This window comes from Crotalus tigris, unplaced genomic scaffold, assembly GCF_016545835.1.
Source record: "Crotalus tigris isolate CLP2741 ecotype Arizona unplaced genomic scaffold, ASM1654583v1 scf7180000018762.419966263:882430, whole genome shotgun sequence".
Taxonomy (NCBI): Eukaryota; Metazoa; Chordata; class Lepidosauria; order Squamata; family Viperidae; genus Crotalus; species Crotalus tigris.
The window spans coordinates 767,319-790,095 of NW_024097187.1; the positions used below are offsets into that span (position 1 = coordinate 767,319).

The 22,777-nt window shown below is 36.9% G+C and overlaps 1 protein-coding gene across 1 annotated transcript; it reads left to right on the forward strand.

Moving 5' to 3' along the window:
• The first annotated feature begins 1,692 nt into the window (after positions 1-1,692).
• LSM12 (LSM12 homolog) lies at positions 1,693-12,950 on the forward strand. The gene is made up of 5 exons (XM_039355860.1): positions 1,693-2,090; positions 3,703-3,836; positions 6,065-6,174; positions 7,831-7,957; positions 9,599-12,950. The coding sequence occupies exons 1-5, from the start codon at positions 1,970-1,972 to the stop codon at positions 9,689-9,691; spliced, it is 585 nt and encodes a 194-aa protein (XP_039211794.1). The 5' UTR covers positions 1,693-1,969; the 3' UTR covers positions 9,692-12,950.
• Positions 12,951-22,777: the final 9,827 nt, after the last annotated feature.

Genomic DNA, 22,777 nt, shown 5'->3' on the forward strand with positions numbered 1-22,777 from the left:
TTCCAGCCTGACAAAGTCATTGGGGAAAAATAGATTTACTTAATGACTGCATGTTTCACTTAATAATTGTGGTGATTCACAAAATGGCCATGGCAAAAAAGATCATAAAATTGGGTGCAACTTACATAATTAAATAATTGATTAAGTAACAACTGCCTTGCTTAGCAATGGAAGTTCCATTCCCAATTGGGATCATAAATCGAGGACTGCCGGTAGTAGTCCTCCAAACTGTCGAGGTCGATATATCGGAATCTCACTTTCACAAATGCTCCTAACTCTTATTTGTCCAAAACAGTGATTCAATTTTCAAAAAAGTGCCGTCACTTATTATCTGTATTTCTACAAATGCTGTACACGCTTTGTATTCAACCATTTTCTAATCTGTTTAGGACTGCAATTATGTAGCAACCTATTTTATCCATACGTACTTCAGGATAAAATCTATTGAATTGCAACCGATCTTTTAAAGTAAATGCCTGCAACTGTCACCCTTCCATTTAAAAAGATTTTTTTTCGAAACTAAGAGTACTTGAAAGTTTGATCAGACACATGGTTTTCTTTTGCAAAAATGAATATGTTCTACCCATGATAGATTTATCTATTATGATTCAATTAATAGAATATTTTAAATATGGACCTCTCAGTTTAAACTAGTTTAATCCATCTATGGAACTCAGTAAAAGGCTTTGCTACAAAAACATTTGAGATGATTATACCTTCTAGAGTCCAACAGTTTCTATAGCATACATTTTCATAAATTGCATTCTGCTTCTTTGGACATTTGCAAGCTGTCGGAAAACCTTGCTACAATAAATTACAGTATTCTTTAAGATGCCACAAGAATTTCGTTATCTTTCCGAATATATAAACGTCTATCTGAAATGTCTATCCATCTGTCCCCTCACAGATGAAAATCGCAAGCATTGAACTAGCACTGCGAAACTCTACAGTGATGTAGAGTTTAAAGGCTTAAAGGCATTGGATATCCAGATCCACCTTTAGAGACCGGATAATATGGGACCAAGAACTATTTCGCAATCCAATACTATTGCAGTCGTGAAATGTCGGGAAACGCTGGAAAAGAGCATGCTGTGGTCACTATTTTAAGCTCCTGGAGGAAAGGCAAGTTATTAAACTAATGAATGATCCTAACTTTTTCATCTGAACTAAATGGAGGTCGATTTATTCGCCCCCAAACAGCAATGCATCCTTAGGAGCGATGCACTGACCGATCTCCACTTTGCAGCCCATCGTAGATAGTTTTACTGCAGGTTAAACTTGCTCTCGAACAGGTAATCTGCAATCTTACAATTGAAATGTGGGAGTGCTTGCTCAGAAGCAGCCTTTATTAAGCAGTCACATTTCTCTCGGTTCAGTGGGCTTAGGATTGTAGCCGCGATGCTTTCCCTCGTAGTTAGAGTGATTACTCTATGGTCATCTATTGAGAAAAAGTTCAATCCTTAATCAGGTTTATTTCAGGGAAAATCTGCATAAAACACCAGCTCAAATTCCTAACTGGACCCCTCAAGAGATTCGCCGGCTCAGGACCCGCCCCTTTCCTGTCGCTCCTCCCCCTTTTAACCTGCCTCTGCTCCCCGTGGTGTTCTTTCCAAACGTTGGTAGGGGGATGCTCGCACCTCCCTAAACAGGGACCGCAGAACAGCCAGCCAACCGCCTCTATCTTTGCTAGTGACGTCACGTGCGTGCGTGGGTGCGGGAGGGGCCGACGTACAGGCGGGGCCCCGTTGCCTTGGCCACTCGTCCTTTTTTTTTTTTTTTTTCCGCCTAGGCTGAAGGAGCCAGGTGGCTAAAGGAGGAGAGACTAGCGCATCGGCCCCGGTTTGGCGCGCCGGGATCGATTTCGGCGCTCCTTTTCCTCGCGCCATTCCTTCTGCCACCTCAGCGAAGGTTGCAGAGGCGCAGCGGGGGCGCGAAGGGTGCCGCCGCTGCGGCCTGGGCCTGAAACAAGATGGCGGCCCCGGGCGAGTACTTCAGTGTGGGCAGCCAAGTGTCGTGCCGGACTTGCCAGGAACAGCGGCTGCAAGGCGAGGTGGTGGCTTTTGATTACCCCAGCAAGATGTTGGCACTCAGTATCCTGATTGGGAAGGGCAGGGCAGAGCTCCGGTAGGGCAAGGGGAGGACGTGGCTGGGCCCGCGAGGGGTCTGTATGGGAAAGGGGCACGTGAGCTCGGCCAACTCGATCCTCTTCGGCAGATGGAAGCATGAGGAGCTGTGACAGATTTGGAAAGATTGGGGCTGTTGCTGGAATGAGCGCTATGTCAAAGAGTCCCAGAAACCCAGAAGCGTGGTTTTGGGGGAGGGGGCCTAATTTTGAAAGAGGAGACTCGAAGGACTACCTGGGTATTTGAACCATACTGTTTACATATGGAATTGGAGCCAGAGGTGAACTATACAGGAAGGAGGATGAAGAAGAGGTATTAAGTTAACTAGGTTAAGGAAGAGGAGAAAACTGAGTGCTAATGGATAAGAAGTGAAAACTGAAGCACAGAAAGTGCTTTCTGGTATTGTAATAGAAATGGAAAAAAAAATGGATATGTCAAGAATATGTAATTTATGGAGATAGGATGTGGGAAGCTGCTTTGAGGAAGAGAAGTGGACAGTGGTGCAGGATTTTGGTGACTTGTAACATTTGATTTCTCAGTATAGGATGGCTAGTAATCTGAGTATGAATAATCTTTGAAAAGTATTTTATGCAAGTCAATCTATGTAAGTCTTCATTTGCTGTTTATGCAATTGTTTTTGATATGTGTGTGTGTAGAGGTTTACAGTAATATTTGGTTTGGGTTATCTTATTATATGAATTAAAAAAAGATTTGCAGCAAAAAGAAAGGAGTAAGTAGTTGGAGTAGTTATTTCTTGTAACTGCTATGGATCTTCACTGACTACATTTAAGACAATTGTAGTCTGGGCCATAGTTTTTGAATTGAAGAACTCAAGAGAAATTGAGTTAATGAATGATGATGAGATGTGAATAGACTATTTTGGTGTGATGTATAATCATAGCTATTAAAAGGCAAGAAACCTAATAATGCAGTAGTCTATTTGACATCCTTCTTGATCTAAGAAATAATACCCATAGCTGATACAGTAGCCCAAAACAGTGTTCTTTTTTATTAAAATGTCATAGTGAACATTGGTTCAGGGAGACTGAAACTCAATACCTTCTCTCTCTTTTCCAAGTGTAGTTCATTTCAACCTGTATGGCTTTGAAAGGGTAAGCTATTGCATATCAATTCATGGAAAAAAAGGAGTATCCTGGTAGGGCAGAGTAGCAGCACAAGATTCTGTGTTCAGTCTTGTGATAGGAGGCTTTGATCTGTTTTTTTTTAATTACAATGAAATTAGTATTCTGGGTGATTTGACAGCAGCCTCATGGATGTAATGAATAGTCCACAGAGATTTTGTGTGCTCTTACAGCAGTTTTGCAGAGAGACTGATAAAGCTATTAAGAAAATGATTGTTGTGTTGGGTAAGGTTTGGTTTATATAGTTAGCACCTGTTGCTGGATGTTTTAAGTGAACTAATTGTGCTGTTGAATTTGTTTGCAACTTTTCTCAGGAGGCAATCCTGATTATATTGGATATACTATAAAGATAAAATCTTCCTTCATAGAAGTATATCACACTCTGAATTGCTATACAATTGTATGTTTTGTACGTTTCCTTAATATTTTTTCCCCAGAATGCCCTTCCTCAAGTGGCAAACCTAACCACGCAGATATCTTGCTTATAAATTTGCAGTATGTATCAGAAGTTAACATAATTAATGACCGCACGGAAACACCCCCACCTTTAGCTTCACTCAATGTTAGCAAGGTAAGACTCTTTTGTGAATATGGATTTTGAAGTCACGCACACAAACTTCACAGCATAAAATGTTTTTTGTTTAGTTCCAATTGACTTTTAAACTGCATCTTGATGTTCTTATCCATTATATTTTCAGTAGCAGCAATATAGTTGCTGGTAATTGTTAAATATTCATATTCATATTCAGTAGCAGCAATATCTTTTCTGGTAATTGTTAAATATTTCCTAATCCAGAAATTCTCAAATCCTAGCACAGCAATCTTATAAAACAATGAATTAGTTTATGAAATCCATATGAATAGATCAAATTATTTCATTTGGCTTGACCAAGAAATTAATATAGTACTATGTGTTTAATATTCTCTTGACTTTATTAGCATTAGTTGTCAACTTTAACTTTTCTCTTACCGCACCACAAAAATATTTTCATTTTGAAAAGTTGCAGGTTTAAATAACAGATAAAAATACTAAACTTTGCTAATGTGTACACTTCATGAGACACTAAAGATGATCAGTATTCTATTACATTGGAAGTTATAAGCCAGCAGAAGATAACTTGCCAGTCACAGTTCCAATGGACAGTTTAACCATCTTTCAAAAGTCACTTCAACAGTGATTCCCCATTGTTATTATGCAAGCCAGTTGCAGGCTTCGCCAGGAAACATGGGAGCAGGTTTTGATAATGCATGTGTTTTGTGCACACATGTCTAATCACTTTAAAATTAAATGTGCATCTCAATTCTTCTAATTTTCTCAATATCTTCAATTTGGAAATAATATATCCCATAATAATTTTCAGGCTTTAAAATGCATTCTTAATCTTGAGAGTATTTTACTGTTCAACTGTATCTCATTTCCCTGATGCATTTTAGTTGGACAAGGCAGCCTTCCCTCAAAGTTATATATGATTGTAGCGTGGACTTAATAGAATGCTAGATTCAAGAAAGATGGCTATCCTCTTGTTTATCACTGGAATGAGGTGTCCTTATTAAGCACTGGTCCAGCTATTTATTTATTAGGTTTTGTTTTCTTTTTACTTAGATGCCTATCTCTGGGTCAAGGCTTTTCCTTTTCCCATAGATGTTCTATCTTTTAATTGCCTAGAGTTGGGAATGACAGATGTATATAATTAGATGTATGTAGATGTAACTCTTTTGTAGGGGTCATGGGAGAAATTTGTTCAGAATGTTTCATGTGGGATTTGGAAGGGTGAATAATACACATTTCAGTTTTGTACTAAGTGTCAAGTAATTTGGCTTTGCACTGGAAATGCAAATGTACAGCAGTATCTAAAATAATATCAGGTGGATATTGCAGCCTGCTAAACTATTTATCATATAAGGGCAAAGTATAGAAAGGCAGTTACTGCTGCCTTTCAGAGTTTTGATTTTGTGGCACAATTTTGCTAAAGAGAAGAGAAGGGTTTATTTGGCCAAGAGTGATTAGAAGGAATTTGTCTCAGAATCTCTCAGTGTACATGCAAAATAACAGTAATAATCACAATAATGATATCTATAAGAGGCGGTAATAGAGAATATGAGAAGGATAATAATAATACTAATACTATAGCCATAAAACATGGGTGGATATATTTACACATATGATAGTATTGTGAGGATTAGGTATTCACAGAGTGATGGCATGAGGGAAAAATGGATTTGCCTATAGAAATATAGTTCTGTTATATGCCTGCTGGGCATATTCCCAATTAAATAATTTCTTCATCTGTCAGAGCCTTCGATGGCACTTGTTAATTAAGTAAGAGAATATGGAGGCTTCTCGGTGTTGTTTGATAGCCACATTTTAGTTCTTGCCAAAGATATAAAACAAATGGATTTAGTTAACTAACCTTCTTTCCTACAAATAAAGCTATAAGTGAAGCATTTTGTACATTTCTTCTAGTCTAGTGTTTCTCAAACTTGGCAACTTTATGATGTGTGGACTTCAACTCCCAGAATTCCTGGATTTGAATATTCGATTGGACTACTGTATGTCAGCTGTACCTCATTTTCCCCTCATCTTTCCCTCTACCCCTTTAATCTTCTTAAAACTACCTCATTGCTTCCATATTTTAAAATTATCTGTGGTTTATATGTTTTGATTTGGAGAGTTTTTAACTAGTTAAAGAACTTAACTTCATGAGATGGGATTGGTCCCATCTCTTGTCATCCAGACATTCCGCAGATTCAATTCCATTTGAAGATTAAAGTTACTGCATCTCTCATGTACCTTTGCAGCTTGCAAGCAAAGCACGGATGGAGAAGGAAGAAAAGATGAGCCAGGCATATGCAATTAGTGCTGGGGTCTCCTTGGAAGGACAACAACTATTTCAGACTATACACAAGACGTAAGTAACATGAACTTATATAGATATAATGGTATTAGTAGGTAATTTTTGAGCAGAAATTGCTAGAGTACATTTATCCCTTCCAAGTGCTCGGTCCAACAAATAATTTGGTTTTTCTTTTCTTTTCCTTAAAAATCAAGAACTTGGAAATAAAACTGATTTTTTTCCTAACTTTTTGTGATTAAAATTGAATATGTTAGGTGAATTATTCTAACCCCAGATAATTTGGATTGTTATGGCTCTTTGATACAAATGGTATATGATTATTTGCTGGTGAATTTATGTTGATAGTGTGAATTTTGCTTTGTGAATGTTTTATTTTTTCATTTTCATCTAGCAAATATGATTTATGCAAATCACTTCATTTAAAAAAATCCCACTGTATATTTTAATTACTTTTTGAGATACAATAGTATTTCTAAAGGGTTTAAATTCAGTAATGAAAATGAAAATTATATTGAAACTAGTTTATTGTGAAGGGTGCACATCTGTCCATTAAAAGAACCAGTTTACAGCTTAAATACCTGTTACATACTTCAAGTCAGTTTGGTAAAACTACACAACAATATTCAGGTATCCTACTAAGCCATTATGTGGTTTATTTCATTTTGATTTAGCATTATGTGTAAAGTAATTCCTTGTGGCTTATAATTTATGTCTTAGACATGCATATAAATTTAATCATATTTTATTGACAAAAAACATAATTTAGCACAGCGGTTCTCAACCTATGGGTCACAACCCCATTTGGGGTCGATCGACCATTTTACGGGGGTCGCCAAACAATGTGATCTGCCATTTTCCCCCCTCGGGGCGGCGCCGCGCATGCGCGCCGCACATGGGGGCGGCGCCACGCATGCATGGCACGTTCATGTGATGAGGGTCATCGTCACACAAATGTTGAGAAACGCTGATTTAGCATTATGCGAACCTAATCTATATATCTACAATTATAAAGTTCAGCATGTACAGATGTTTAGATGATTGAAAAAGAGGATAATGTTAATGGAATGTTGAGGACTGATAAAAATAAAATTTAATAATGACTCATTTGTAAGTTTGTATACTCGCAGAACAAATTCACAGCATGAAAAACTAGTACAGGTAGTCCTCAACGTACGACCACAATTGAGCCCAAAATTTCTATTGCTAAGTGAGACAGTTGTTAAGTGAATTGTGCCTCATTTTATTATCTTTTTGCTACAGTTGTTAAGTGAATCACTGCAGTTGTTAAGAGAATCATGTGATTGTTAAATGAATCTGAGTTTCCCCATTGACTTTGCTTATTGGAAGACAACTGGGAAGGTTACAGATGGTGCTCGCATAACCCTAGGGCCCTGAAGCTGTCAGTTGCCAAGGACCTTAATTTTGATCACATGACCATGGGATCCTACAATGGTCACAAGAGTGTGAAAACCGGTCACAAGTCACTTTTTTCAGTGCTGTTGGAACTTTGAACAGTCACTAAACGAATGGTTGTAAGTCGAGGACTACCTGTATAGGAATGTTCAGGAGTACTAGTTCTTCAGCTAAAAAGAAAGTCATTAGTCAGTTAGTGACGAGAACAAACAGCATTATCCTGTTCTCTTTTTCCATTGCAAATTCCCATGAATTTTCATTGATAGAACCAATAAAATTTCTCTGTGCTTTCTCCAGTATTAAAGATTGTAAATGGCAAGAGAAAAATATAGTTGTGATGGAAGAAGTTGTCATTGCCCCTCCATATCAAGTGGAAAACTGTAAAGGCAAAGAGGGGAGTGCCCTAAGTCATGTACGCAAAATAGTAAGTATACAAAGACCAGAGGGTATCAGGGAAAAGCGAAAATGGGGTTCAAAGAATAGCTGCACAAGCAAGCACCTTGATTGTGCAGAATCAAAAGTGAACTTAAATTGAATTCACATATCTTGCTTATCCATTAAATGGTTTGTTTTGATTTTGGAATATATGTGAGCCCAGCCACTATAATTCATAAATACTAGCTTCTAATTATATTTGGTAAACTCAGACATTTTTTTTCAGTAATGATGCTTCAGTAGACAGTGATGATACAATGTATGAATGTAGATTTCATATTGTCAGGCTCAGGCCCAGGGATGAAATAGTAAGACCCAACTGAGTCCAATATTTTATTTCCTTACACCGAATAGACAGATTCTTGCCAAACTAAAACTATAACTTTGTAAGCTACAAGATATATCCAGGGAGATTCTACGGTATGGTTATCCTAAAACTCTTTCCCCCTTCCCCTTTCAGTTTGGGATTGTGCAATCTTGAGCTGGATCGCCCTCTGAGTTGGCAAAATCCTCCCCCTCTGCTGTTGCAGGTGCACATTCCATCACATGTATGCCTCAAGCAATGCAGATAGTCCTTGAATGGTGACTAGTGGTTTAACAAATGTTCAGTGTTGGAAAGGGTGGTTTACAGCCTATAAAACACTTCTGGCTGTTATAAAATGTTTCTCATGCATATACCCCAAAGGTCATATGACCGCATTTGGGGCATTTGACAACTTGGCTTATATTTATGACTTGTTGCAGTGTCCCATGCTCACATGACCACAGTTTGTGACATTTTTACCACTTTCTGGCAAAAAAAAACACACCCATTCAGGAGAATGGATTCCAACTTAGGATTGCATCTCATTTAATAACCGCTGTAAAACAGTAAAATTAGATTTGATCATGTCAGTGACTTGGCTTATGACGACAACTTATGATCGAAATGCCAGTCTCAGTTGCGGTTGTAAGTCCAGGACTACCTGTAACTTTTTTAAAAAATTAAGTATCTGATCAAACAAGAGACAAACTAAAATTCAGATGATTAAAGTGGTAGCTGCATTTGTAATATAGAATGAAATTTCACAATCCTACAGTAGTAGGACTATAAAAAATGTCTGTGTGTCGTGTTTGAAGTTTATTTATATAAAGACATGTTCTGTATGTCAAGCAGTATAATCCCTTGATACATTTTCCTCGATATTCTTTAATATTTGCAGTGGAACACAAACACCTTGGTTTTGTTGTGTTTTTTTGCTTTAAAAAAAATTGATTTCTTTTATGGTTCATCAGTGACCCCCAATTTCAAACTGCTGTAAACCAGGGGTCCCAAACCCTGTTCTGTGGCACTTTGTCGGGTTGCAGTCCATTCAGAACTAGGCCATGGAAATGTTGGGAAACACATGAGCACGCACATGCACAGCTGCATTTATGAAAGTGGCGTGCACATGCATGTAAAACCATCCCCTCTCCCTCCACTGCCATCATTTCCATCGGTCCACTGACCAGAAAAGTTGGGGAACACAGCTGTAAACCATCTTGTTGCGATCAATGTTTCCAGCCTCATGAACCACTATTTTTCAGGAACATGCCAGCAGTTCCACTGTCTAAAATGAGTGCTAACTTCCTTGCCTCCTTCTCCATCCAGGTCGAGAAACATTTTAGAGATGTCGAAAGCCAAAAGCTGATGCAGCGTTCACAAGTCCAGCCAACACAGAAGGAAAGCGCCCTCTCATCCTGAGTCCCGCCTGCCCTTCCTGGTTGTGACAGAGTGCTCCTGCGGGGGGTGGGGGTGGGGGGAAACCCTTCGAACATGCAGCAGCAGATGACAAAGACTTCTTCAAAAGAGGTCAGGGGAGGGCAGGGGAGTTCCACTTCTATGTCGTGGCTACCCTGTAATGATGGGACCCACAGCTTCTGAACTTTAGACTTCAAAGACAAACAGAGAATAATTTAAAATTCATTCATTACTTGACTAACAGACTCTTTACTTTTTTGGCCACCAGGTTTTCCCCCTAGAACAGTCAGCTGTCTTGTATTTGACGTTTTTCTCCCTCCCGGTTTTTTTCTGCTTTACTGAAATCAATTCCATGCCACCCCTATTCTTGCTATATGCTAGGAGAATTCTGTTCCCTAGTTATCACATTAAAAAGCAAAAAGAATAGAGGAAACAGAAAATAACAAGCTGACTGTAGTGATGTAATTGGAACTTTTCTGTGACTGGCGATCTCATTTTGGTTTTCGTTTGCACAGGGCAAGGCTTGAATTAGCCTTATTTTTCTTATCTTGAAATATATATATAATAAATAAATATATATATATATATAAATACCCCTTAAATATTTTTCTGCTTCTCGCAGTATTCAAAATTGGGATCATGGCAGAAAAAAAATCTCTATGCTTGTTAACAATCAAGCTTTGTGCAGTTGGCTTTTTTAGGTATAATTCTGAAGACCAGATTTCTGCTGAAGCTTGGGCTTTAGTGGGTCATGCCCTATTCAGAATGCATACAGGCTTCTCTCATTTGATCTTTCCATAAATTTTATCTTGTGCATTATGTTATATTGCCACAAATCTGAGCTCTGTTAATGCCACTGGATTAGAACTGCTAACCAAGACTACAGAGTAGTGGAATCATTCTATCCTCAAAGGAATGGAAACTAGATCTCACAGCTTCCTCTTGCTTATGTGTTGTTCTACTGACCACAGTGAAGCACGCAAAGATTTTCTGTAGGTAAAGGTTGCCTGGGTATAATGTAGGAGGAACAATCTGTGTATTGTCCATAGTGACCCAATGGGGGCTGGACAGGAGCATGAAGATTTGGGCTTGAATGTGATTGTCCTTAGTCCTTCAATTGCCTTTTGTCCATGGAAATAAAGCATCTGAATTGGTAGGAGAATAAAACTGTCTCAGTGGGATTTTCCTCTGCAGCATAGTAAAATATCTTTCCAATGGTCTATTGTTGTGCCCATGGCATTTGCAGAGGAGCAAAAAGATTAGTAACACATGTGTTGTGGTGCAAATGATGCAACTTATGTACCTTTGTAAGACATCATGATGCAAGTATATCGCCTGTATGTCACATGACACATGTTTTGACATCATGACTTATTATGGATAGTGCTGGCTGTATCATTGTTAAAAGGACAGGTTACTTCAGCTTCTTTGTTTGTAGATGGTGATCAGGCACAGTAGCTGTAGTTCTGGGAATCCTAGTATGATTCTTTGACTGGAAATAATCTCTGTCCGTAAGTCTATGTACTTCTGTTGTTGACATGGTCAGCATTTGTATGATTTGCTTCTCCTGGACTTGCTGCTTGCAGGGTCATTCATAAGTATCCTTGGTTTGGAAATAAATATTTTGAAGATACATAGGATATAAAGATAACATAGAATGGGAGGCTGCTGTTGGGTTGGGTTGTTTTTTTTTTTTTTTGCTATGATCTCTTCTCCCCTTTTCCCTTTTTTGTTATTTTTAAACAAAAGGATAAAAATTTAAATAATTCAAGCCCTGCCTTTCAGAATGGAGGTTTTTTTTTTTAGCATTGTCTAGCAAAACCAATAAAAACCCAGAATTTTTTTAACCATCAATTAAGCATTTGTGTTGGTGGGTTTGTGTCTTTAAGCGTGCAGGTAGAGGATGTCTGGGGGGGAGAGTTCTACAGAGAATTGGAAAACAACATACCATACTGCTTGCTACAATTGGAGGACACATGAGGATATACAGTTGCACATTATGTGCAAACTTGCATGCCAACTTGTGCACTCTCATATGTTCTGTTGCGTATACCTATTTTACATATTCCATCAGTTCTATATTTCTATGAAAGATAAATTGCTGGATATTTTTGTAAAATGTGTGAATTAATATTTTTGTTGTTTGCAAGACAGTGCAACTTTAATGTGTGGAAAGCAGAAAAGAAAAGCTTTATGAAACAAACCAAGCCCTATGCATTTGTTCTCTAGAACAAGCACTAAAATAATATGATAGAGTTGTATAAATTTCTCTGCACATCATATAGGTGACTTTCCATTTTGACAAAATATCTCCAAGACATTCTACTGGAAGTTAGGAAATTAGAATGAAGCGGCTACATAGCTAGCTCAAAACATCTTCATGAATAGTTCCTTATTAAACTAATGTAAAGTGGCAGAATTCAACTTTTATTAGCCACTTCAGTTGAGAGATATAGAGAATGCTAACTGAAGTTGCATATGATACAAAGAACAAAATCCCACAAGACAAAATAAATGTTTTTGATAGGCTAGAGCAGAGGTGTCAAACTGCCAGTATAGTGATACTTAATTGCAAAGTGAACAGGAATTAATGCTGTAATAATGACTGCAAAGTAATGTTTTTATATTGTATCAGAAATAATTCAAAATCATAACAGGTAATTTTTTCATTTTACTCTGGCTGGACTCCACCTTGAGTACTGTGTCTAATTCTGGGTACTCTATTTTAAGGATCTAGAGAAATTGGAACATATTTACAGAAGGGCATTTATATCAGATTTAGAAAGTAAGTCCAAGGAGATAAGTTGAAGAAATGCTTGCTCCAAGAAAGATGGAAGCAATAAAATAGCCCTCTTTATAATTGAAAGGAGGCCACCCAGAAAAAAGGTCTAAGACTTGTTTTCTGTCATTCTAGAGGGCAGCACATTATATAAGCACATTCCAACCAAATGTTTTTAAAAATTATACCAGCTGTTTGAGAATGGAGTGAATGATCCAGAATAGTGGTGTGTTCCAGTGAGGGCTAGGCAGACATTTTTTCTGGGAAGTTTTAATTTGGATTCCTATGTAAAGTAGGGCCTGGATTCAATTGCCTCACTGGCTTCTTCCAACTCTGCTTCTGTATTGGGGCCTGTATTAAGTAGTGCATAATAGTTTATTTCCTTTCCAGTCTTTACACCATTTTTTGGCTGATAGACCATCAATACATTTTTAAAAAATATTAGTCTTCAAAGCCATGTAAGTAACTCAGTTGTGCTTGCTTGTCTAGGGCATAGTTGGCCTTAGCTCTCCAAATGCGAGCTTGGTTCAGTTTAATTTTTGTAAGAAAGATCGTCTATCTGGGGGAAAACAGTAGCATGAATTAGTTGTAAAAACAAGGGGTTGCCCTGCCTTCCTTTGGCTCTCCTATTGCTGTACTGATTTTGGCATCCTGTATTGCTGCTGGCATACTGATCTGGAAGAATGTGTCAACAGAAAAAATGCACACATACAGGGTTTAATCTCTAATGTAGCAGTGCTAATTGAAATGGTATGTACATTGTAATCAGGTGAGTAATAACAAAATTATTAACCATATACAAAATTGAAATAGACAAGATATGCCCAACAGTATATAAGACAACCATAAGCCAGAGACTTGATTAAATTTATGATTGTTCATGGAAGGTATTCAATGTGTTATTTGCACTCCAATCAGAAACAGCAAGAATATTAGATAGTCATAACAGATGTCCCAGCATTTGAGAGTAGACAACATGTATTTTCAAATTTTATAATACCCAGAAATCTAATCTCTTTTACAGATAACAATTGAGACTGATCCTCAAACTGTTAAAAGGAAGGCAGCAGAACACATCTCCATGAGCAGATCTAAATAGTTTATCAGCCATTAAGCTATAATTTTGTAGTTAAAAGCTATGATTTGAAGTACTTTCTTAAATGTTTGCAGTATAAAAATGAAAGTTAATTTTAAATTGTGTACAGATACAAGAAGTGGTTATTTATTAGTAAAAGTAGCATAAGGTGAAGAGAAGAGAGAATCATACTATGAAATATATATAAAAAGCAATTTTAATGTGCATTTTGATTATTTTCCCCCAAGGTAAACTACTTACAGTTTTTTCCCAAACTGCATGGTGACCTTTTCAGTAGGGCCTCAAATGCAAAATTTTTCTTTTTTTTTTTAAACAAATTTTATTGTTTTTTTTAATTCTTAAGACAAAGTGCTCGAGACACACCGTGGTGCTGAGGCAATCAAAAATCCAAAGACAAAACATATATAAATAACTCAATCAGTACATCAAATATTCCCTCTCTATTTCCCTCAAATAGCTTACTATATTTAAAATAGTCTATTTCTAACTTAAATTTTTATTAATCCTAAACCTGTTTTTGAGTTTTATGCAATTACAATATCATAATCAAATTTAACTTTAAATAACCACATTATCAGTTCAGGTACCCCTTCCAAATATATTCTAATTCCTTAATTTTATCATAAATCTTGTTTATTTCTTCTTCCACTAATATCTCCCAATTAAAATAAAATATTGATCTATCCTATACATATCTAATCCATCCATCCATCAATCAATTTCCTTAAACTGACAAAGTAATATCAACCTTAAATCATTTAAGTCCATTAGACAAGATTCTGATTTCATCCAATTAATTATCAAACCTAATAACATCCATATTATCAAACATCATCTTATTAAAACAACATTCAATTAATTATTAGTTCAATCCCAATCTAAAACACCTCTTCAGTTTTCTTCATTCCATTAACATAATAATTTTCATACAAATAAACTTATTATTCCAAAAAATACATTCTTACTCTATTTAATATATATATTCTAATAATCACCCATTTTTCTTACTTCTAACTCAAAAACTTAGTCCTTAAATCAATCCATAGTTCTAAAATGCCTTAAATCCAGTATATATAGTTTTAAGTTTCTCTTTTCGGTCTTATTCTAGGCTTCTTTTTATGCCAACCAGGTTTCCACAACAGAGCTTCCCTTTCAGTTGATAGGTCTCTGTTGCTTGTAATGCCATTTGAAACAATAAGAAGCCTCCTGTCCTTTGCATTGGATCTCTATTTCTATTATCCTTGAAGCATTGCTGCTTTAAAGGTTCAAATCTCAATCTTTGCTTTTTCTGATCCTCAAAAATATAGATAAGATGCTTATAAGCTAAAATAAGTTCCTCTTTATTCTCAATGAAGTCATCTTTTAGTGTATTTTGGTTTGTAGAATAGTCAAATGTAATCTGAGAGTCAATTTTAAGATTTGAAGGAGAGTTTCTGGCTCTTAGTTCTGTAGTAATCTCTTTCATTGTAGCAAATTCCTCTTTAATCTCCCTTAGTTCCTCTTCTGGTATGTTTTGGATTGTAGAATAATCAGATATGATCTGAAAGTCAGTTTGAGAGTTTGGGGTGGAGTTGACTCTTCGTTCTGTAGTAATCCTTTTCCTTATAGCACATATTTCTTCAGTAGCCTCATAGATCTTTTCCAGTATAAGCTTGCAATTTAAGTGAGAGTAAAATTTCTCTATTTTAAAAGTGATTAAAGAAAATCCTTTCTTTATTCTTTTTAGTAAAAACTGTAATTAAGCAGTGTCCACCCCCTCAGTTCCCACAGCTGCACCAACTTTTCCAAGAATAGTTTGAAGGTCAGGTCCTTCTCACCAAAGAATAATCCACAATTACAATATTAACTTTTCACCACTAGATGTCCTCAGTAAATAAAAAATCTTCCAGACACCATTTTTTCCTTTTTTTTCTATCTTTTAAAGGCAAAAGTGGAGAAGATAATCTTCCAATATAAAATAATAATACAATTCGAAAAAGCATTTTTTTCTGTACCCCGAAATGAATGAAAATAAAATATAGTCTTTAAAATTTTTTGTTCTCAGCGCCTTTCTTCCCACATACACAAAAGCTGCTTTTTCCAGACAGGGAAGTAATTCCAACCAAGCTTTTACAGGCAATGAAAAAAACCAATTAGGGCAAAGAGGGGCAAAGAAGGTCTCACCCAGATCCTCCATGGTGGGTCTAATTAATTGTAACTTCAGCTGGTGCAGCAGGGTAATCATCCATCTTGCAGGACAATCTTTGCTCTGTCGGCCCTGAGGAAATAGCTGGAGCCAGGGGAGAAGCTGCCGCTCTCCCGTAGTCACCAGCAAGCCTCGGTGGTTGCCCCTCCAGGGCAACTTTCAACCCACTAAGGAGTCTATCAATGAAGAAAACCCAGCCGGACTGGAGACGAGTCCCCAAGCGCGACCGGCATCGCCGTGTACTGGAACCAGAAGTCGAAATGCAAATTTTTTTTATAGTCTAATAAATTGCAGTCCCTGTTTTGTTTTTCCCTTTGGGAATTAAATATATCATTCCCCCCCCCCCTGAATTTTAACATTACAAAATGGCACACATAAACTGTCACCATTTCAAAATAAAAATAGGTGAATCTTAACATTTGGGATGGTGTAACATCTGACCTGAATACATCCTGCAAATCAGCTTGTTTTTACTTCCCCCTCTTCCCCCTATGTGTCAGTCCAAGCCTTTTTCTAATACTATCTCTTTCCAGCTCTTAAGAACATTTTTGTCCTTGCTTTATAATGGCTTCTGAATATTCCCTTTAAAGTCATCTTCATGGCTCTCTACATTAGCAAAGCAAAATGAAAGACTAATAATATGTAAAATAAAGCATGTAATAATAAAATCACATGTATTGAGGACATTTAAATGACCAAATTGAGTTGATGGGGACAGAAATCTGTCAGTTTGCCTTGGATCGTGACTTCTCACAAGATAAGACTGCTGGACAAAGCTGAAATACAAACATTACAGGAGGAAGACATTGCAGCAGACTGAAAAAAGGTATGGGGAGTAAGTAGAGCAGACTGGACTAAGAGCCAATTTGATGAAGTGGTTACGATGCTAGCTTAAAAAGAGGAATTAAGTTCTAAACCTCTAACAAACATGATAGCCTGATGGATGAGTGTGTTGCTTTCTTTCAGTGCTAACAGGGTGGTAGTTGTGGCGAAAATAGGTGTAGGAATGTTAGATATGTTTGTTGCCTTGAATCATATATAAAAACTGAATGGTAAAAATAATTGACAAAGTGGTTTGTAATAAAAGCCATCATTGCAAACCTGTGTGTAAAGTTCCCACAGTGACAAAGACAAGGCACTGAAAAAAGCAGAGATATAGTGGACAGATTGAGTGCAGGGCTAGTCTAGAGCTAATCAATCAGAACAAGGATTATATTTCAATTTTAACCATACAATACATCTTTTGATATGGATTGAGGGACAGTTCAAAAGCTGTTGGGGTTTTCTTAGTGGCTGAAGTTTCCCACTGCAGAAATACAGAGAATATAAGCAAGCACTGCAATTTACCAATGAGTGTGTAAAATAAAATGAGAGTTGGTTAACAGAAAAATATGCATGAAGCAAAGGCGCTGGATTTAAACCCGGGGAGCATTCAAGTTGTGAATTGGCCTTTATTTTAGACAGGCAGCAGTTTGTAATGCTACTGCTTTTGAGTTATAATAAAGATTTAGTTCTAAATTTGTTATATCAAGTTAATGGAAAACAAGTCATGCCTGTCATGAGCCAGCCTATTCAGAATTTTGTTATGTAGGAGGCCCAAAATTTGTGACCTGGGTTTCTGATATGTTGAAGTGGGGATCATATTCCCAATGTCCTTTCTGATTGTGATAATGGTAGAATTACTGTAACCTGACTTTCCTGGAAGGTTCTAGACCAGATTCCAGCATTAGGAGAATTCAGCTTTTGTTATTCCTGCAATATGACCTGTAGGTTACAGCCGAATATCACAGAAATTCGAATATGCACACTTCTCTTTTTTAAGCAATGGCTTTTTGGCAGAATATTCTGTATACAGTTCTGTAGCATGTTCAGCCAAATAAATGTTTGGATCTCTTATTGGGGCCTAAAGATACGGAACAGAATATCAAGTTATCTTGAGCAATACATCAATTTCCTAATTTTATTTAAGTTTGGTTTAAGTGTAGCTGCAAGCATCTTAAACTATTATGAAGCATTTAAGCTCAGTAAAACTAATATTTCCAAAACAGGCTCGGTTAAGAGGATAATGTTTTTGGGAATGTAATGGATCCTGGAAAAAGGAAATTTTCTGCATTTCTGTCTGAGTCCTATGACAGCCTCCCACCAAAGCCCCTGCTGAATAGTAAAGTTTTAAGTCTACCCAAATATAAACAGGGGAGGGGCATCCTGACCTTGAGGGTCCAATAGTTTCGGAGAGAAAAGGTTGCTACCACAGTTCAAGGTCCTGTCCCAGAATTTCAAGAGTTTAATACCTACAACATTTCCTTTCTACTGACACATTTTGGGTGAGCAGTTTCAGCCAGAGAGCATGATCCCAAAGATAGCAAGAATCTTAACATTTATAGTTGCTGTTTGTTTATAATAATACAGTTAATTAGTTAATAGTGCTGGGATATTAATGAAGCACCTTTCAGACTTAACACATATTGGCTTTGTGATGTTGGCCTGGTGCTCAAGATCCTTAATAACTATGGTCGGTTATTTCTTACTTTATCTTAAAATACAACAAATCGTTGCTTTTTCTCATATTTCTCTCTTATCTGTAAACAAATCCATGAGGCCCTGTTATTTGAGTCCTGATGTGCATTAAGGTTTACCAGAGACAACAACATACTTATTTTAACCTTGATCAAATAAAGCAAATTTATATTTCTTTCTTTTGACAATATTGAACTTTAATTTTTCAAATAATGTCCTAAAACCTGATTTTATTTTTTGTCCTTTCTTACCAAATTCTTCAAATTTTTAACAAGCCTCTTTTGTAAATCCAATATAAAAGGTCACACTTTTTATTTTATGTTCCTTTTAATTCCTAAGATATCAGCTGCTTCTTTTGTATGTCCAGTCTAGCATCTTTTCCCCTATCATTCTTATAGTTTGACATTTTTAAATCCACTTTCAGATCAGTCTCAGTCTTGTCTGGTAAAACTTACTCCTCTTCCATAACATCTTTTAAACACGGTGTAATATATAAAGATATGTTTTTAAAATTAATTTTTGGATCTATTGTTTAAAAACAGACTTCAATATACTGAATGTTAAAATGTTTTCCTCCACTCTGTATTAATAGTCAGAAGTCAAAGAGTGCTCAGTACATTCGCCACCTTGAGTTATTTATAAAAACAAAGGGGTATTTTATTTACAAAAAAATAAATAATAAAAGTCATAAAATGGAATGCCATCACTGCCGAGAGCTTCCTTCTGGAGATGTAATCTCCACTAAAAGTCATTAGTTTGGGTTCCTACTACTTCACTCCAAGGAAGAAGTAAAGCTATTTACATTTAAAGTTGTCAACTCAAATATTGGAATGAACTCAGGATAAATATTCTCTTAAAAGGATAAAATACATAGCCTGGAACAGGTGATGTTTTCCCCACTTTGGCACCATAGAGTTTATTCATTCTATATCAATATGATCAGTTTCTGTTTTAAAGTATATTTCTTTACGTAATGGATCTGCTGTATGCAATAATATTATGTGACCTACCTCCATTGTTCCTTTGATACTCATTGATTGGTAGGCAATCAATCCATTTCCATGTTAATCTGTGTGCTATATATTAATACATATTAATATATACATACATATTTAGCCTCAAAATTACAGAGAAAGTGAAATAGAACTGCTTCTGCCCAAATAGCATGCTGCCCTCTCTGTTTCTACTAGACATAAATGCTCCCATGTGGGAAACTGAGCTGATGCTCTGTTTGTAGATACACCATGCATATAATTCATATCCTTCTTTATCCTACAGGATAGAGGCAGGGGAATCCATACAACAAATCTTTATCTCTTTTTTCCTCTGATGAATGGCCTTTCTTATTTTCTCCCCACTGAGAGGGAGACTGACATAATAGTGGCATTGTTGTGCATCCTCTTGCCACATACCACAGAATTCATAAAATGTGTCAATTCTGAATGGGGACAGTTTTGACAATAGATCACCCCAATTCATAAAATTGACATTCCTAGAACGTCTTCCAGGAACATTGGATGTTGCCTAAAGAAAAGTGAATTATATACTGCAGTTAAAAATTAGCAAGATTGTGTTATGGTCTCTCTGCCCCCCTCCATTTCTTTATAAAAAAAATTAACATATATGCTATATAACTTTTCCTGCATCTTCTTGAGACTTGCAACTGGCAGCTGCTTTATCTGGAGTCAGACCAGTAGACTAAAATTGGTACTTTGTGATTGAGTGTTTGTGAGAACACAGCCATTATCCTTGTATGATGTATCAATCAGCCTATCAGCTTGACTGACAAATTCAAGCATTTTTCCTTCTGTCTTCAAGAATCTTCTGGAAGTATTAAAATGCCAAGCAAAAGAACAGGATTTTTTTGCAATGTAACTAAATGCTTAAAGAATGATAGAAAATGTGTCCTTCCTGGTAAAGGTGAAAGAGGAGTGATGGGGATTGTGATCGAAGAGGGTATGCAGTGGATAGGTGGGGAATATGGGAGAAGGGTATAGCTGTGTTCAAAAGAAAGAAATCAAAAGAAAAAAATGCAAGAAAAGAAAAATAGAAAAGAGGAAAAAAGATATAAAGAGGCTTTCAATATTCCTTGCAGCTAGTATAAGTACAAATATATGTTAATCTCTAACATCACATTACTCTTCTTTCTTTATCTTAGCTAATCATCAAAACCAACATTTTTCATTTTTAAGTAAAAAAGGCTTCTGAAGTTTATACAGTTTACTAAGCCAATCTTTTGACCTTCCATTATATGCTAATGCTTAAGCAAGCTAAACAAACTGGATTCATAAAACTTGTTGTGGCTCAAAACAAAATTTAATCATGTTTATAATGTTGTGTGCAGATCTTACTGGCTTGATTAAGCATGTATAAATCTAATCGGGGGGGAAATTAAGGTGAGGGGCTACAGAAGAGGAAATTAAGGTGCTACAGGGGGAAATTAAGGTGAGGGGCTACAGAAGAGTGGGGTCTCCTGGAGGCATTTTGTTCCAACTCCTGTTGAGATAGCTCCATCTAACAAAGTTGTTTCCCTTTGAAGGAAAGGGTTTACCATTTCAGGAAGCTAAGTTCTACAATAATTCCAGGTTTTCTTGATAAGGTGTAGACTCCTGCACCTGTCCTGGAGCAGCATGTAACATATCTGCCTGTTCAAGGATCCTTCTCTATTCTTCCTTAAATGAACAAAGCTAATGTTAGCTGGGCAGCAAGGAGCTTTTAATAATAGACAAGGTGCTATGGGGGATGATTTTATCTTCTTGGCATAGGGACTCAGGTGATGAATGACTGAAATATAATGCTCTCCCATGGAGAATGGCAGCTTCATGAATTAGAAAATGGGTATAAGTTGTTCAATTGGCAGGAGGGGAGGCATTTGTCTGAGCAGAAAGTAGGGACTTCAAAAGTTGAATTGTTCTGCAGGCTAGCATTATAGGCTTTGTTGACTATATATATATATTTGATTTAATAAGAATTCCAAAGCTCTCTTCCCCCCCCCAAAAGGATAAAACTATATTTTTTGCCAATAATTTCTGCATGTGCATGGTTATAACAATGACAATTGATTCTCTTTGGCAGAATGGACTTGGAATATCTAGCAGGATCTTTCTCTTGCAGTTGGGTGACACTGAATTTCATTTTTGAATATTTTTCAGTGCCTGATTAGATTATGAAAAATGCTCCTAAATATTTTAACTACTGGTGCTAGAGGCCAAATAAACCAATCTTCTCCAGTCTGGCTTATTTCAGTTGTATTGAAACTGCAGTTGCATGCTCATAGCTGGAGATGTTACCTGGGAAATTATGAAGGTTAAAATCTAATCTCTGCATTGGGAGACTGGGCTAGGAAACCAACTCCTCAGGAAGACTAGAATTATACTGTAGGTTATGTAATAATTACAGAATCATACAAATCTCTCATGTCCCGTCTCTACTCCTTTCCCAGGACTTAAGGAATGCATTGTGCTTATTGCCAACTTAAAAGATCCTGGATATTTGCTTCAAGGCCATTTCCTTGGCTCTGTGTAGCAGAATGGGACAACTTGCTGCGGCATAACTCATGGACAACGTGCCACAGGACAAATCGCCTGGGACAATTTAACAATTCAATTTAATTATTTAAAATAAATAATTAAAAAATTGTCATTCACATTTCATTCTTTTCCTCCTTTTGCATCTTTTCTTTAATGATTCTATTCCATCGTGTCTTTGATATTAATGTAACTGTTGTCCTGCGGCAAGTTGTCCTGAGGCAAGTTGTCCTGCGGTGAGATGGCCATGGAGAGTTGGCAATGGCCGTGGCAAATTTCATAGACACCTCTGTAGTGGAAATGGATGGTTGTGGAACACGGTACTATCAACTAAATGAACCTGGCAGTCCTGCAAACTGATACCTAACATTATTACCTTACAATTTTACAGCACATGCACTGCTCAGCTATAACTGGCTGAGGCCTCACAGGAGCGGTGGGGAGCAGGCCCAACACCACAGCAGCATCGCATGTGCCAATAGGCCAAGTGGGAAATGAGACGGGAGGGAGAGATGGATGCATTGCAGCACCGCTGCAGTCGGTTGTAAAACTGGGCAGACTGCCAAGTGCTGGAATTTTAATCATACGATGGTAGGGGCATTGCAACAGACATAACTTCATGTACAAGATATAAAAGTCCTTTCATTCATCATGGTCGTAATTTCAAAAGGTCGCTGAATAAGTGATCATTAAGCGATAACTACCTGCTGTTTAATCTTGTTTAACTTTTCACATTAATGTCATCTAGAAAACTCCCTCATTGGCATCCTCCAGGGAAATCTATTTGGGGATTTGCATTCCCAAATTTTCTGAAGTTTGGCAGTCTGAGGTTGACTAATCTATAATCATCCATATTTTAAAATTCATCAAATGCTAACTTCTATTCCTTCTGATTTTTCAACATTCCTCACTAACCATTTGCTTTCCATTTCATGTTTGCTCCTCCTTAGTTATTTCCCCTTAAGAGCAGGATTTTGCATTTATG

What these genes read in the sequence shown, in the direction of transcription:
- LSM12 (XM_039355860.1), top strand. Translation starts at nt 1,970, where the DNA reads ATGGCGGCCCCGGGCGAGTACTTCAGTGTGGGCAGCCAAGTGTCGTGC. An exon ending in TTTCAGACTATACACAAGAC is followed by an intron (nt 6,175 to 7,830) that starts GTAAGTAACATG and finishes TGCTTTCTCCAG; the next exon opens with TATTAAAGATTGTAAATGGC. An exon ending in TAAGTCATGTACGCAAAATA is followed by an intron (nt 7,958 to 9,598) that starts GTAAGTATACAA and finishes TTCTCCATCCAG; the next exon opens with GTCGAGAAACATTTTAGAGA.